Genomic DNA, 15,707 nt, shown 5'->3' with positions numbered 1-15,707 from the left:
TGTGCGTGACGGAAACAGTCATCCAGCCACCTCTGCGGGCTGCCCGCCCAGCCGGCCGGCCCCGCGTCCCGGCTCTCCCAGGACAGCCCCCAGGAACGGCCTCGAGTTGGGGGACAGGCTCACGCCTCCGCCCTCGCCACACCTCCCGCTAGTGACTCCGCGACCCAGGACCTGAGCCTTTCGGGTCAAGGGCGGGAGGCGGCCCTGGACGAGCCGGCGTGAGCTCCCGGGTTTTCAGGACCTGCCTCCCCGGGGGCACTGGCGTGTGGTGGGGTGCGGGCCCACCCCCACCCCCACCCGCAGGCGCGTGCAGGGACACCAACGGCCGACCGGGCCCTGGCTGGGCCGTGTCCGAGTCCTGTCGGTCAGTTTCCCCTGGAGAACGCGATAGCGCTGGACTCTTGCCCCGGAAAACACACGTGCACACCGCACACAACACACACACCACACACAACACACACCGCATACAACACACACACCGCACACAACACACACACCACACACAACACACACACAACACACACACCGCACACAACACACACACCGCACACAACACACACAGTGCATACTGCACACAAAATACATGCATGTGCACACCGCACACAAAACACACACATGTGCACACAGCATGCAACATGCACACCACATACAACATGCACAACACACACAAAAATGCACGCACATGCACACCGCACACAACATACACGCCTCACACAAAATACACACACGTGCACACCGCACACAACATGCACACATGTGCACACAGTTTTGTAGGGGTCACGGGCCCTTCAAGCTTGTTCCTGGATCTCACTCGCTCATTCGACATGTGTTTGCTGACGTCCTCCCGCCAGCCGGCGCTAACTGGGCGGGTGCTGCGGGTTCACGGCGGAAAAGGAGTCCCCGCCTGCAGAGTGTACAGCTAAGAGCCTTGGGGTCCAGTGGTCCCCAGATGTGGGGGTTACTGCAACCCCCCGCCCCCACGAAGTGGCACTGCCCTCCCACAGGGTGAAGGCGGTGCTGCCCCGCCAGGTTGCAGGTGGTACTGCACCCTCGCAGCCCGAGGCTGAGCATGGAGCCCTGGGGGTCATGTGACTAGAGCTGAAGGCTGGCACTGGGTGGCCTGGACCAGGACAGCGGACTGCCCACCCCAACGCCAACAGCATCCCGTGAGAAGCAGTCACATTACTACAAGGCGGCAACCCAACCAGCCCAGGCCGACTGCGCGATGGTGCGATGAGCCGAGGACGGGACGGGACTGGGCGGCCTGTGGGGAAGGACGGCGCGATGCGCTGGTTCCGGAAGCTCTTGTGAGGCGCCGAGCTGCCCGCGGTGCGGTCCTGGAGCTCGGAGCCAGAGCAGCGGCCGGAGGTCTGGCCGGGTTCGCCCTGGGCCGCGTCCGAGGGGCCGGGCCAGTTCACGGTGACCCTGAGGCCTGCTGCCCACGGCGGTTAGCGGTGCGAGGGGCTGTCCCGCTGGGGGGTGGGGCCGGCGTGCAGGCGAGCAGAGGCCGAGGGACCAGCCGGACGGAAGCCCGGGCCGCGGTTCACCTCCAAGGGGAGGACGTGCCAGCGTCGCTGAGGACGTGTGGCCCGGCCCTCTGGCCCCGCGCCCCCGGGTCAGCCGGACATGGGTCCCAGGCGCTCCCGTCCACGCGGAGGGCCTCGGCCCCGGTCTCTGCTGCCCGGCGAGCCCACCCCCAAGGCCAGCCCGACTCCCCGGAAATGGACCTAATGCTGCCTGGGCCCGGGAGCCTGTGGAGCAGGAGCGGCGGGCCCGGGGGAGGGACGCACGGCCGGTTCCGTGGCCCCCGCGCTGTCCCGTGAGCGAGGTCTCTAAGCCGCGGGCCGGCCTTCCTGCAGCGACAGGGCTGCGGGCCGTCGGGGACTGAGCAGGACGGCCCCGCCCTCCCAGGGCCTGGGTCTGCCGGGCGCTCGGGCCTCCTCCCACCGCCTCCGGGCCGGGCCGCAGAGCTGTGAACCCTCGGCCTGGGCTCCAGGGGTCTCGGGAGCTGGGGGCCCGGCACCCGCTCCGGCCCGTCCTGGGACCCGGCCCTGAGGCTGGGCGGCCACTCGCGGCTCGGTCCCAACCAGGGGCTCCAATGGCCACGTGGCTCCAGACAGGCCTCAGGGCTCCAGGAAGGAGCGCCCGTCCACAGCTGGGGGCGCTGAGCCATCGAGAATGGGGGGCGGGGGTGAAATGACCGGGCACCTGCCAGCGCTCGGTTTCCGTCAGCGCCGCCTTCACGTCATTGAAGGCGTGGCGCGCGCGGCTGCGTGGCTGACGCTGGAATCCCCGGGCGGCGGTGCCCGTGGCCGGCACTTGTGCGGGGGTCCCGGCCCGCGGACGCCACGCGTGCTTTTCCTGCTCCCGTGTTCCTGCTGGCAGTGCGCGCCCCTGCGGTCCTGGGGCTCCTTTGGGTGCAGAGGCAGGTGGCGGGTCAGAGCGGGAAACGTTCCTGTTGGAGCCCGAGGAGGCGGCAGGAGTCTGACTGGAGGCACCTGGGAGTGTTTTCTGGAACAGGAGGCACTGGAGCTGGGCTTCCAGAGGCCAATGTCAGGCTGGGCAGACGGTGGGGAGGGTCCCAGCAGGGGGTCTCAGCAGGGGTCCCAGCAGAGGGCCCAGCAGGGGGTCCCAGCAGAGGGCCCAGCAGAGGGCCCAGCAGAGGGCCCAGCAGGGGTCCCAGCAGAGGGCCCAGCAGAGGGCCCAGCAGGGGTCCCAGCAGGGGGTCCCAGCAGAGGGCCCAGCAGAGGGCCCAGCAGGGGTCCCAGCAGAGGGCCCAGCAGAGGGCCCAGCAGGGGGTCCCAGCAGAGGGCCCAGCAGGGGTCCCAGCAGAGGGCCCAGCAGGGGTCCCAGCAGAGGGCCCAGCAGGGGTCCCAGCAGGGGGTCCCAGCAGAGGGCCCAGCAGAGGGCCCAGCAGAGGGCCCAGCAGAGGGCCCAGCAGGGGGTCCCAGCAGAGGGCCCAGCAGGGGTCCCAGCAGAGGGCCCAGCAGGGGTCCCAGCAGGGGGTCCCAGCAGAGGGCCTAGCAGGGGGTCCCAGCAGAGGGCCCAGCAGAGGGCCCAGCAGAGGGCCCAGCAGAGGGCCCAGCAGGGGGTCCCAGCAGAGGGCCCAGCAGAGGGCCCAGCAGAGGGCCCAGCAGGGGTCCCAGCAGGGGGTCCCAGCAGAGGGCCCAGCAGAGGGCCTAGCAGGGGGTCCCAGCAGAGGTCCCAGCAGAGGGCCTAGCAGAGGGTCCCAGCAGAGGGCCCAGCAGGGGGTCCCAGCAGGGGTCCCAGCAGAGGGCCCAGCAGGGGTCCCAGCAGAGGGCCCAGCAGGGGGTCCCAGCAGGGGGTCCCAGCAGAGGGCCCAGCAGAGGGCCCAGCAGGGGTCCCAGCAGAGGGCCCAGCAGAGGGCCCAGCAGAGGGCCCAGCAGGGGTCCCAGCAGAGGGCCCAGCAGGGGGCCCAGCAGAGGGCCCAGCAGAGGGCCCAGCAGAGGGCCCAGCAGAGGGCCCAGCAGGGGTCCCAGCAGTGGGCCCAGCAGAGGGCCCAGCAGAGGGCTCAGCAGGGGTCCCACCAGAGGGCCCAGCAGAGGGCCCAGCAGAGGGCCCAGCAGGGGGTCCCAGCAGGGGTCTCAGCAGGGGTCCCAGCAGAGGGCCCAGCAGGGGTCCCAGCAGAGGGCCTAGCAGGGGGTCCCAGCAGGGGGTCCCAGCAGGGGGTCCCAGCAGGGGTCCCAGCAGGGGGCCCAGCAGGGGGTCCCAGCAGGGGGCCCAGCAGGGGGTCCCAGCAGAGGGCCCAGCAGGGGGTCCCAGCAGAGGGCCCAGCAGGGGGTCCCAGCAGAGGGTCCCAGCAGGGGGTCCCAGCAGAGGGCCCAGCAGGGGTCCCAGCAGAGGGCCCAGCAGGGGGTCCCAGCAGAGGGTCCCAGCAGGGGGTCCCAGCAGGGGGTCCCAGCAGGGGTCCCAGCAGGGGGTCCCAGCAGGGGTCCCAGCAGGGGGTCCCAGCAGCGGGTCCCAGCAGAGGGCCCAGCAGGGGGTCCCAGCAGAGGGCCCAGCAGGGGTCCCAGCAGAGGGCCCAGCAGGGGTCCCAGCAGAGGGCCTAGCAGGGGGTCCCAGCAGGGGGTCCCAGCAGAGGGCCTAGCAGGGGGTCCCAGCAGGGGGGGCCTGGAGCCCAAAACAGGTGCGGAGGAGGGAGCAGATGCTGGGGTGACGGGGTGGGTGGAAAGCGGGTGCAGTCATAAACCACAAGCCCCTCACTGCCAGGTCATGGTGGGCGGCACCCCCAGGCCTGTAACTTGTTCAGTGAAAGACATTCCAGCCCTGTCCATTGTCTGTGGGTGACACCCTGGAAAAGCCAGAAATACACCCCTCAAGGCACAGCCGCCCTCAGAGAGGCGTCCTCTCTCCAGCGCCCCGTACCCCAGTCCCGCCTGCGTCCTCCCACCTCCTTGGGTCCTCGTGTTCCCGCTGGAATAATAAATACATAAAAGAAGCTGCAAAACGCACTCTCCGGAGGATCTGAGGCCTTGCTTCCCGGCAACTGTCTTCAGTTTTGTTTCAAATAAACTCATAAAAATTCCCTACGACATCGGCACAGGGCGGAGCGGGAACCCTGATGGCTAGTGTGAGCGCCCCCTCACCCCACCCCTACCCCGTCCCCAGCCCTGCACCTACATGACCTCCTTGAACCTTCACCAGTAACCCCTGTGTGGTAGCTACTGCTATTGTTCCCCAGTGAGCAGAAAGGAAACTGAGGCACGGGGATGGTAAGTACTTGCCAAAGTCTCCGTTAATCACTGGCAGCAGGAGTCTGACCCCCAGCACCCGCTCTTAGTCACTGCGCCCGCCTGGCTGGGAGGGCGCTGTGTCAGTCCACTCCGGCTGTGTAACACCTGCTGGGAGGACGGTGTGTCAGTCCACTCCGGCGGTGTAACACCTGCTGGGGGGGCGGTGTATCAGTCCGCTCCGGCTGTGTAACACCTGCTGGGAGGGCGCTGTGTCAGTCCGCTCCGGCTGTGTAACACCTGCTGGGAGGGCGCTGTGTCAGTCCGCTCCGGCTGTGTAACACCTGCTGGGAGGGCGCTGTGTCAGTCCGCTCCGGCTGTGTAACACCTGCTGGGAGGGCGCTGTGTCAGTCCGCTCCGGCTGTGTAACACCTGCTGGGAGGGCGGTGTGTCAGTCCGCTCCGGCTGTGTAACACCTGCTGGGAGGGTGACATGTCAGTCCGCTCCGGCTGTGTAACACCTGCTGGGAGGGCGGTGTGTCAGTCCGCTCCGGCTGTGTAACACCTGCTGGGAGGGTGACATGTCAGTCCGCTCCGGCTGTGTAACACCTGCTGGGAGGGTGACATGTCAGTCCGCTCCGGCTGTGTAACACCTGCTGGGAGGGCGGTGTGTCAGTCCGCTCCGGCTGTGTAACACCTGCTGGGAGGGCGGTGTGTCAGTCCGCTCCGGCTGTGTAACACCTGCTGGGGGGGCGGTGTATCAGTCCGCCCGGCTGTGTAACACCTGCTGGGGGGGCGGTGTATCAGTCCGCTCCGGCTGTGTAACACCTGCTGGGAGGGCGGTGTGTCAGTCCGCTCCGGCTGTGTAACACCTGCTGGGAGGGCGCTGTGTCAGTCCGCTCCGGCTGTGTAACACCTGCTGGGAGGGCGGTGTATCAGTCCGCTCCGGCTGTGTAACACCTGCTGGGAGGGCGGTGTATCAGTCCGCTCCGGCTGTGTAACACCTGCTGGGAGGGCGCTGTGTCAGTCCGCTCCGGCTGTGTAACACCTGCTGGGAGGGCGGTGTGTCAGTCCGCTCCGGCTGTGTAACACCTGCTGGGGGGGCGGTGTGTCAGTCCGCTCCGGCTGTGTAACACCTGCTGGGAGGGCGGTGTATCAGTCCGCTCCGGCTGTGTAACACCTGCTGGGAGGGCGGTGTATCAGTCCACTCCGGCTGTGTAACACCTGCTGGGGGGGCGCTGTGTCAGTCCGCTCCGGCTGTGTAACACCTGCTGGGAGGGCGGTGTGTCAGTCCGCTCCGGCTGTGTAACACCTGCTGGGAGGGCGGTGTGTCAGTCCGCTCCGGCCGTGTAACACCTGCTAGGAGGGTGACGTGTCAGTCCGCTCCGGCTGTGTAACACCTGCTGGGGGGGCGCTGTGTCAGTCCGCTCCGGCTGTGTAACACCTGCTGGGAGGGTGACATGTCAGTCCGCTCCGGCTGTGTAACACCTGCTGGGAGGGTGACATGTCAGTCCGCTCCGGCTGTGTAACACCTGCTGGGAGGTCGCTGTGTCAGTCCGCTCCGGCTGTGTAACACCTGCTGGGAGGGCGGTGTATCAGTCCGCTCCGGCTGTGTAACACCTGCTGGGGGGGCGGTGTATCAGTCCGCTCCGGCTGTGTAACACCTGCTGGGAGGGCGGTGTGTCAGTCCGCTCCGGCTGTGTAACACCTGCTGGGAGGGCGCTGTGTCAGTCCGCTCCGGCTGTGTAACACCTGCTGGGAGGGCGGTGTGTCAGTCCGCTCCGGCTGTGTAACACCTGCTGGGAGGGCGGTGTATCAGTCCGCTCCGGCTGTGTAACACCTGCTGGGAGGGCGGTGTGTCAGTCCGCTCCGGCTGTGTAACACCTGCTGGGAGGGCGCTGTGTCAGTCCGCTCCGGCTGTGTAACACCTGCTGGGGGGGCGGTGTGTCAGTCCGCTCCGGCTGTGTAACACCTGCTGGGAGGGCGCTGTGTCAGTCCGCTCCGGCTGTGTAACACCTGCTGGGAGGGCGATGTATCAGTCCGCTCCGGCCGTGTAACACCTGCTGGGAGGGCGGTGTGTCAGTCCGCTCCGGCTGTGTAACACCTGCTGGGAGGGCGGTGTGTCAGTCCGCTCCGGCTGTGTAACACCTGCTGGGGGGGCGGTGTATCAGTCCGCTCCGGCTGTGTAACAAGGTTCCCCAGTCCGGCACTGAGACAACACAAACACTGTCTCAGCCTGAAGTCTGGAAGTCCAAGGTCACGGTGCAGCAGGTCTGCTTTCCTCAGAGGCCTCTCCCCTCGCTGGCAGACACGCCGTTTCTGTGAGTCCTCACGTGGCCTTCCCCCCCACGTGGCCTTCCTCCCCACGTGGCCTTCCCCCCCCCCCACGTGGCCTTCCCTCCCACGTGATCATCCCTGGCAAAGGTGCTCCAATCTCCTCTTCTTACAGGGACGGAGACAGGATCAGGGCTCAGTCCCAGGCCTCAACTGAATGAGCTTTAGGCCGCGTCTCCAAATACAGCCTGCTCTGAGGCCCTGAGGGTTATGGCTCCAGCATATGAATTTTGGGGGGACACAATTCAGCCCCAAACAAGTGGGGCACACAGCCGAGGAGCTCTGAACAGTGGAGCGAGGCGGCTGTGTTTTCGCCTCTGGCTGCAGAGCAGGGAGGTTTGGGCTGTAGTTCGGGAGGGTCGCCGTGGCAGCGGCGGGCGGGGGACAGGGCTGTGGCCCCGTGTCCATGCCCCTCAGATCCACCCGGGGCGCGTTTAAAGCCCAGTGCCCCTGCCGGCCCGGGACCCATCAAACCCGCCGCCGGACACCCGGTGCCGTGACTGTGACGCTGCCGGGTGGTTCCCGGCCCAGGGGAGGCCCTCACGCCATCAGGGGCGGCGGTGCCTGTCCTGGCGGCGACACGAGTGGCCGGCACCCGGCAGGTCGCTCAGCAGCTGCTCGCAGGGCGGGGCGCTGGGTGCCGGGAGCCGCGCCGCCACCTGCCCCCCGGCTCCTCGGCTCCACGGCCGGGGGTGACGGTCCTCGCTGAGCACCTTCATCGTCTGGACGGGACACGGAGCCCAGAGGTGGCCGGAGGCTGCTGTCACGACACGGCCTGTGCGCGGCGGCGGGGACCACAGGCCGCTCGGCACCGCGTGGCCGGCCACTCCTCTGGCGCCTCCTGCAGCCGGGCAGCCGGCACCCCCACACCGAGCCGGGCAGCCGGCGCCCCCACACCGAGCCGGGCAGCCGGCACCCCACACCGAGCCGGCCCGCGGGAAGCCGGCCCCGGGGGGGGGGGGGGAGGCAAGTCCCCAGTGGGTCTCTCACTGGGTCCCCGGGTCGCCCCTCACTCCGCACGCTGAGCCCTTTGGAACACAGGGCCAGCCCGAGCCATGACCCTCTTGGGGGAAGACACACACACACCCCCAAACCCATCACACAGGCCGGCTCTCAGGGTTCAACGCTCACTCCCTGTTCTAGGGTTTGTCTTTCAAATGGCGCCTTCCCACCCAAAGGCTTGTGCAGGGGCCTCGGCCACCGAGGGGGCGGGGCAGACTGACCAGGGGGAGGTACCCCCTCCCCATCCACGGCACAGCCTCGTGGGAAGGAAGGAGCCTGTGGGACGAGGGGGCAACCAGGACTGTCCACCCAGGACTGTCCACCCAGGACTGTCCACCCAGGACTGTCCACACCACCCTGAGCGCTGCCGCCTGTGCCCAGCGGGGAGCCGGGCGGGTCCTCAGTGCCCGGGAGGCGGAGCCACGGGCGCTCTCTGTGCCGCAGGCCGCGGGGGGCCCTGCCCGGAGCTCGGTCTCAGGGCGGGGAGAGCCTCCCCGAGCCTGTGCACCCCGCTCAGGGGCATGTGCCGGTAACTGGGACCCGAACCCCGGCTGTCCCTGCGTCAGAGAGGGGGATGGGCACCGGAGGGGGAGACTCAGGGCCCTGGGACAGAGGGGGGTCGGCCGGCTCAGACCCGATGGGGCGGGCGGGGTGGTGGGGGTCCCGGGGCCCCAGCCCACGCACCACCTCCCACCTCCCGCGGGGCGTGCCGGCGCTCGGGGCCCTGGGGGACCGGCCTGGGCTGTCACCGTCTCCAGCGGAGACCAGGCCCCACGCCGCGCCTGCTCCCCCTCTGCCCTCCCAGGGCCGGCGCCGCCGTGGGGACCGGGAGTAAAGCGCACCTTCCCACGCGTGGTCCGGGGGCCCCACGGGAGCCGCTGAGGCCCGTGGAACCCCGGGCAGCGGAAGCCTGGGCTTGAGGCCCATGGCCGTGACCCGGAAGTTGGCCCTTGCTGGAGACCAGCTCCCAAGGGGCCCCGCGCCCCTCCCCTGCCCCACGGCACCCCCACCTGCGCGGACGCCGGAAAGGTTTATGGGTGACAGCAGCCCTGCTGGTGGCCGGGCCCCACGCGGAAAGGAAGGCAGGTGGGCAGGCTCCCTGAGGAGGGACAGTGGGCACAGGGGTGCAGGTGGGGGGCCTGGGGCGGCCTTGGACCCCCCAGGAGGTCCTGGTCTCCCCCAGGCCTGGGGCTGGGGTCAGAGAGGGTGTGTCCTTCCGGGGGGGGGGGGGGGGCAGAAGCCCATCCACCCTCAGGCCAGGCCTTTCACTTGCTGCTCCTCGGGCTTAGAACCCCTTTCCCCGCGACCTCTGCCTGCCGACCCCCCGCCGTCAGCCCTCCCGGCCATGTCTCCAGAGAGGCCTTCCCGGCCCCAGCCGCCCAGCCTGACCCCGGCCGCGCCCTGACCTTGGTCACTCTGTCCGGTCTCGTCCACCAGCAGCTGCGGGGACTTGGCTGCCTGTGCCCGCCCCGGCGTCCACAGCTCAGGGCGCACTGAGCGCCCCCATTTCCCAGCCGCCCTCCCTGTCCAGGGACAGGGGCTGGCTGCCGGGGACATGTGGGCAGGCGGGGCCCCTGGTCTCCCGGGGGACGCCCAAGCCTTTGGCACAGTGTGGGGACAGGGGGGGGGCGGGGGAGGGGGGAGGGTCCTTCTGGAGGCACATCGTTGGGGGCTGTTGCTGAGGATACAGGTCCTGGGGCCTCCCATGGCCTCCGAACTCCGAGGTGACGCCCAGAGAGGGGGCCCCTGTTGCCGCTCTGCTGGGCAGACTGGGGCTCGCTCTGCGGGAGGCCCGGCAAACAGAGCAGAGGCCCCAAGGCTCAAGGCTCGGATGCTGAGCGGCCTGTGGGTGCCCACGGCGGGCAGGAGCGGCCTGTGGGTGCCCACGGCGGGCAGGAGGGGCCTGTGGGTGCCCACGGCGGGCAGGAGCGGCCTGTGGGTGCCCACGGCGGGCAGGAGGGGCCTGTGGGTGCCCACGGCGGGCAGGAGGGGCCTGTGGGTGCCCACGGCGGGCAGGAGGGGCCTCCACTGTGAGCTGCTGGGGGGCTGCGTGGGAGAGGCCGTGGGCAGCACCCCTAGACAAAGGCCTGGCTGCTTTCAAAACAAAATCGTGAGCCTGGCCTGCGTGGTCAGCGGTTGAAGGACGAGCTATGAGCCAGGTCAGGCACAGGCCGGGTTGCGCGCTGGATCCCCAGTGGGCCGTGCAGGAGGCAGCTGACCAATGACTCTCTCTCTCTCTCTCTCTCTCTCTCTCTCTCTCTCTCTCTCTCTCTCTCTCTCTCTCCTCTCCCCCTCTCCCTTCCTCTCAGAAATCAATAAAAAATATATGAAAACACACAAAACAGCGAGTCTGGCGCGTTTGGAGCTGCGCGGCCCAGTCTCTGCGGCGAGCGGACAGAGGCCACGGCACGCGGGAGGGAACAGACCTGCGGTCGGTGCGCCCGAAGCTCGGAGCCCGGCACATCCCACCGGGCGGCTCCCCATCGCCGGGGTCTGTGGCTGAGGCCAGGCGGCGAGGCCGGTCCCTGCGCACAGCGGGCGGGAAGAGGCCCCGCCTTGCGCCCCTGAAGTCTGACGGAGCGCGGGGAGCTGCGGTCCTTTCCCGCTGAGACCCCAGCTGCGAGAGCACCGTTTCGGAAAAGTGTGAAAATGCAGCCAAGCTGCGCGCTGTCTGGTCAACGCAGGAAGCCGGTGAGGGAGGCGGGGTGCGCACCCCAGGCTCGCGCCCTGCCCTGGGGCTCCCCCTGCAGGTGCCATCACCTCCCTCCCACCCCCAAGGAGGAAGTGGGCACTGTTCCCCCCTAAGGGTCCTGGGGGCAGTGCCCACCCTGTCGCCCCAGCTGCTGCCCTCCCGGGAATGGACGTGAGGGTGCTCCGGGCACTTCCCTGGCAGGCGGGTGGGCAGAGAAGCCTGGCTCTGGGCTCTGCACCGTGCTCTCAGGTGGCCGAGCGGCGTCCCCGCAGGCCTGTCTCTGGGACATCCGCCCGCCGTCGCTGTCGGGGTGAGGACTGGAGTTGGGGGCCTGGCTTTGTCCTGAGCTTGCGCATTGAGGAGGCGCAGGAGGTGCTGGGCTCCTTCCCAATAGCCCCAAACTGCCCAGCCAGCCCAGCAGCCAGGGAGCCCCCCGAGGAGGGAGCCCCCGAGGGAGGGAAGGAGGGATCCCCACCAGGGAGGGACCCCACAGGGCTGCAGCGCTGGTTCTGTGGACGGGCTGCTGAGGCCCCAGCACAGCCCCGCGTGGAGGAGGGCTGGCGGGGAGTGGGGGGCCCCTGAGCACCTCACTGCTCCCAGACCCTCTGAGCTCTAAGCTCCAAGGCCCAGGGCCGGTGCCCCTCTCCCCCAAGGCCTCAGCTCACCCTTCAATCTGTGGGGGCACCCCACCCCACCCTGCTGTCCTGTGGGCGGGGCCTGGAGTGGGCGGGGGGGGGGCAGGGCAGAGGGGAGGGCAGCAGGGGCCTCGGGTTGTGCTGGAGCAGCGCCCGGCCACCTGGTCTAGGGGGAGCCGCTGAGCCGCAGGGAGCCGCTTCCTCTCAGGCTGGTGACATCCCGGCTCGCGCGGCCAGATGTGGGGGCACTGTGCCTCTGCCCTCCAGGGGACATTCATCTCGCTGGTGCACGGCCCCCATGCACCCCGTTACGCCGCTCCTGCGGGTCACGGCCCGCCCGCCTCCCCCCCTCGGCCTGTGGCCATCACGCACGGCGCTTCACAAGCTGCCGACAGGATTTATCGCCGATTCTCGTCTTTCACAAACTAGACCCCGGGGGACCTGGGGCTGGCGTTTTGTGGAGAGGACTGTCCTGAGCACTGGGGGGGGTGGGGGGGGGGCGGCCCGGGGGTTGGCTGCACCCCGCAGACGCCTGCAGCTCACTGTCCGGTCAGAGGCCTGGGCCACAGTGGACACTCGCCGGCAGCGGATGCTGAGGGAAGAGCGGTTTCGGGGAGCCCTGAGCAAGGCCCAGGATGGCCTCCCGGGAGGGTGCACGGAGGTGCCGGATCGTAGGGGGCACGGCCATCCTGACAGCTGCACCCCTTCCTGCCCAGCCCGGCTGGAGGCACCCCGGCCCAGGCGGGTGGAGGCCGGTGGGAGCTGGGGCTGGGCCTGAGCGTGCTCCCCGGGAGGGGGACGGGGACAGGGACGGGGACCGAGCTCGCTGCCCGCCTGGGCCCGTGCAGGCCCCCTCCACCCAGAGGCGCCACTCCGCGCCCTCCCGCCTCCTGGGGTCCTGCTTACCCTCAGGGCTCAGCTTCAGGCCCCGCCTCCTGGAAGGTTCTGTCACCGGACACTGCCCCCCCCCATGGCCGCTCCCTGCTGCCTGGCCTCCCAATTCTCCTAAGGGGGGGACTCGGCTCCTTATCTCCCACACACACTGACCCCAGGACCCCAGTGGGGCGCCCACACCTGTGGATCCCCCAAATGTTTGCTGTCCCGAAGGAAATGGCTTTCCCCGCGCGGCAGGGGAGGACCCGCAGGCGGGGCTCGTGAGAGTCAGGGGCGCGGGCGCCGTCACAGCTCCGTGTGCTTCTGCCCAGGCGACGCGTGTGCGAGGCGGGACGGACGGTGACCGGTGTGGGAGGGTGAGCGTGCCATCGTTACCACGCTTTCTGGATGTTAACAGGCCCTTCCTATGACCCATCTTGGGGAGACATGTTTTGAACCCCGAGTCCACGCACACACCGTCAGGGGAGCAGTAACGGAGCTCCAGCCCGTGAGCTGGCGAGCCGCTAGCTGGGAGCAGCTGGTCCAGGCCAGGCCCCGACGGGCCGCAGGTGCCCACGGGCCAGGGCGGGCGCGTCCAGGAGGGGAGGCCGTGGGAGGGCGCAGGGAGGACATGCAGTCTGCACTTCGGGGGCAGCAGCCGCCTGCGGGCCGTCCGTGTGGCTCCGTCACACCGCCAGGTCCCGGTAAGAACACAGACACCCGTTCAGCTTTTGTAGGAAGAATTTAATTATCTATACACGTCACTATTCCAAAGTTGAGTTACAGTTGTTAAAGCCGCAGGCTTGTGTATTTATATATTTTACATTCGTTTCCATGAAATACTGAAGCAGGGGAGCGCGGAGGAGGGTCCCCGCAGCCACGCGAGCGAGGGAGGGCTCCGCGCAGCCAGCCGTCTCCCAGGGAGAGACAGACAACGGGTCACTACGGGTTAAAGTCACGGTTAAACTGCTAGGTTGTGCTGAGGCTCCCCGCCGTGCCGCGGGCTGTCGGCAGCGGGCACGATGGAGAGCTTCCCACGAGTGTTAGAGACACACAGGGCTCCGGCTACGACACCCACACACAGGGACGTGGCCGCCCCACACGCTGCGGAAACCCACAGTCCAGTTAAAATGTAAACATCGGACATTGAGGGAGACGTCTATACATTCTTCCTTGTCAAGAAAATGACTTGTTCAAAATACGTCATTCCGTGAAAAGTCACGGGAAGGAAACGCCGTGTAACAGACACGAGGAGCATACACTGCTGCTCATGACAACCTCGATGGCATTGTCTACTGATTTATGGTGTGAAAACACGCAAAGTTTAAAACCCAAAACAGAAAACACCAACTCAACCCGGTAAATCTGAGACCGAACAGAAAGCCAGGTGCTTCTCAGGTGGCTACAAGGTCGCTGTGCAAATTAAGTCAGTGCCATGGGACGAGCGCATCGGACAAGGCGGTGACTTCAGCCGTGGGAGGAACCCTTTATGTACAGGGTGTGGTCACATGCTCACAGGGACATCGGAAACACACAGACAGCACAACACGTCGGTTCAATCGCTGGTTCTACGCGTCTGAGACACACACACACTGACCCTCTGCGCTCCCACCGCCGGGAACCCTCCGCCCCGTGGAGCTGGTCACCCTGGGCGAGTCTCAGATTCACGGACTTCTGGAACATTTTTAATAGCACATGCAGCATTCCTTGATAGTGGGTCTTTTTGCAAAACCAAAATAGCAAAGGAGTAATTTCTTTATTTATTTTATTAAAAGGCTAAAATATATATTTAAAAATAATTTTAAAACGATTGAAAGCACCTGTGCGAAGGTGGGGCAGTCACTGTGAGTCACCAGGAAAGCCACAAAAGGACCCACTACCCTGTGTGTGTGTAATTTTTGCTTCTATCTCTGCGAGTAGTAACTCCACGTTGCCATCACATGCAACTAAGGTCAAATGAGGTAAACTGCTCTGCAGTGAGTTCTTCTACTCAGAAGGCAGTAGGTGATCATGCTGGAAGTCACATGATCAAGGCTGCATCTCCCATCATCCCTCTGGGCAGTGATATGGGATAGTGGGTCTCTTTGAGGACTTTCAAGCCTGAGGGGGGGATGGACAACATATGATTCCTAGAAAAAGGAGGAAAACAACACATAAGCAAAACAAAACAATGAGCAAAATTCAAGCCAGGAAAATGAGTCAGGCATGTACACAGCATGGTGCCAATGACTTAAAAAAAGGAAAAGGGCGGGAGGGACGGGACATGCCACGAAGGAGTAGAAATCAACAGCCCCGCAGGGAAGCGTGCGCTGCAGAAGGTCTTCAAAGAGACTGGGAGGAGCGGGCCTCGCCTGCGCTCTGCAAAGCGGGCAGAACCAGAGCAATGCCGCGTGACCGAGAGGCGCGAGGGGGGCCGCGCCCCGCACTTACATTGCTGGCTCGGGTCCGTGTCCGTGGTCAGCTTCACGTAGTTGGACGGGAAGAGCCCCACGTGCCCGCCGACCTCGCCCTTCCACCAGTCGGGGTCCTCCTTGTTGAGGACGTTGATGATCTGGCCCTTGCTGAAGGCCAGCTCGTCGTCGTTCTGCGCGGTGTAGTCGTACATCCCGATCACCTGGCACACTGCGGGGGGGGGGGGGGGGCGGTGAGGTCGGCACGGGGAGTCTGCCCTCCCCCCCAGTCTGCCGCCCCCCACAGTCTGCCCTCTCCCCACAGTCTGCCCTCCCCCACAGTCTGCCCTCCCCCCAGTCTGCCCTCCCCCACAGTCTGCCCTCCCCACAGTCTGCCCTCCCCCACAGTCTGCCCTCCCCCACAGTCTGCCCTCCCCCCACAGTCTGCCCTCTCCCCACAGTCTGCCCTCCCCCACAGTCTGCCCTCCCCCCACAGTCTGCCCTCCCCCCAGTCTGCCCTCCCCCACAGTCTGCCCTCTCCCCACAGTCTGCCCTCCCCCCACAGTCTGCCCTCCCCCACAGTCTGCCCTCCCCACAGTCTGCCCTCCCCCACAGTCTGCCCTCCCCCACAGTCTGCCCTCCCCCACAGTCTGCCCCCCCCACAGTCTGCCCTCCCCCCACAGGATGGGCTTCACACAGCGTGAGCGACAGGGCAGCCCACGGACTCAAAACCAAGACAGTGGCACAAGGTCCCACTAACGTCTTCCTGTTTCCTGTTTCCGTGTCAGCAGCAGGTTCAGTGACAACAGGATGCCTGCGTGGACAGGTCCCCGAGCAGTGGGACCCTTCGCTGTGGCCTGGGAGCCGGCCACGGGCCCGGCTGGGCCGGGGCTTCCCCGCAGGGCGCTCTGCGGGTTGTTGTTGTTAAGGTGGAAGGTAATGACCATTTGACCTCCAGAAACTGCAAACCTTAGTGAAAAAATCTAGTGTTTCAGTCTCTGTGCCTTTGCACCTCAAACTCTGTCTGAAAGAGAAATGTCCGCACCCTGGAACAGCTGCTGCCTCATTCCCTAGCCCCGTGGTCGGCAAAC

General features: G+C 66.8%; 1 protein-coding gene across 2 annotated transcripts in view; it reads right to left on the bottom strand.

The window, feature by feature from the left end:
- The window catches only part of ITSN1 (intersectin 1), a 155,536-nt gene that overhangs the window by 18,583 nt on the left and 121,246 nt on the right, over positions 1–15,707 (bottom strand). The window contains exons 28-29 of one of the 2 annotated variants that reach the window (XM_054713508.1): positions 14,657–14,848; positions 14,267–14,355 (exon numbers count right to left, since the gene is read on the bottom strand). In XM_054713508.1, coding sequence (XP_054569483.1) covers positions 14,354–14,355; positions 14,657–14,848 — 194 coding nt within the window. In that variant the 3' untranslated portion in view covers positions 14,267–14,353. Of the gene's footprint in view, positions 1–14,266; positions 14,356–14,656; positions 14,849–15,707 lie in introns of those variants that run through there. The other variant, XM_054713510.1, reaches the window with a different exon arrangement.

This window comes from Eptesicus fuscus, chromosome 3, assembly GCF_027574615.1.
Source record: "Eptesicus fuscus isolate TK198812 chromosome 3, DD_ASM_mEF_20220401, whole genome shotgun sequence".
Lineage (NCBI taxonomy): Eukaryota > Metazoa > Chordata > Mammalia > Chiroptera > Vespertilionidae > Eptesicus > Eptesicus fuscus.
Note: the sequence above shows the minus strand (reverse complement) of the source record. Positions and strands in the feature narration are given on the sequence as shown.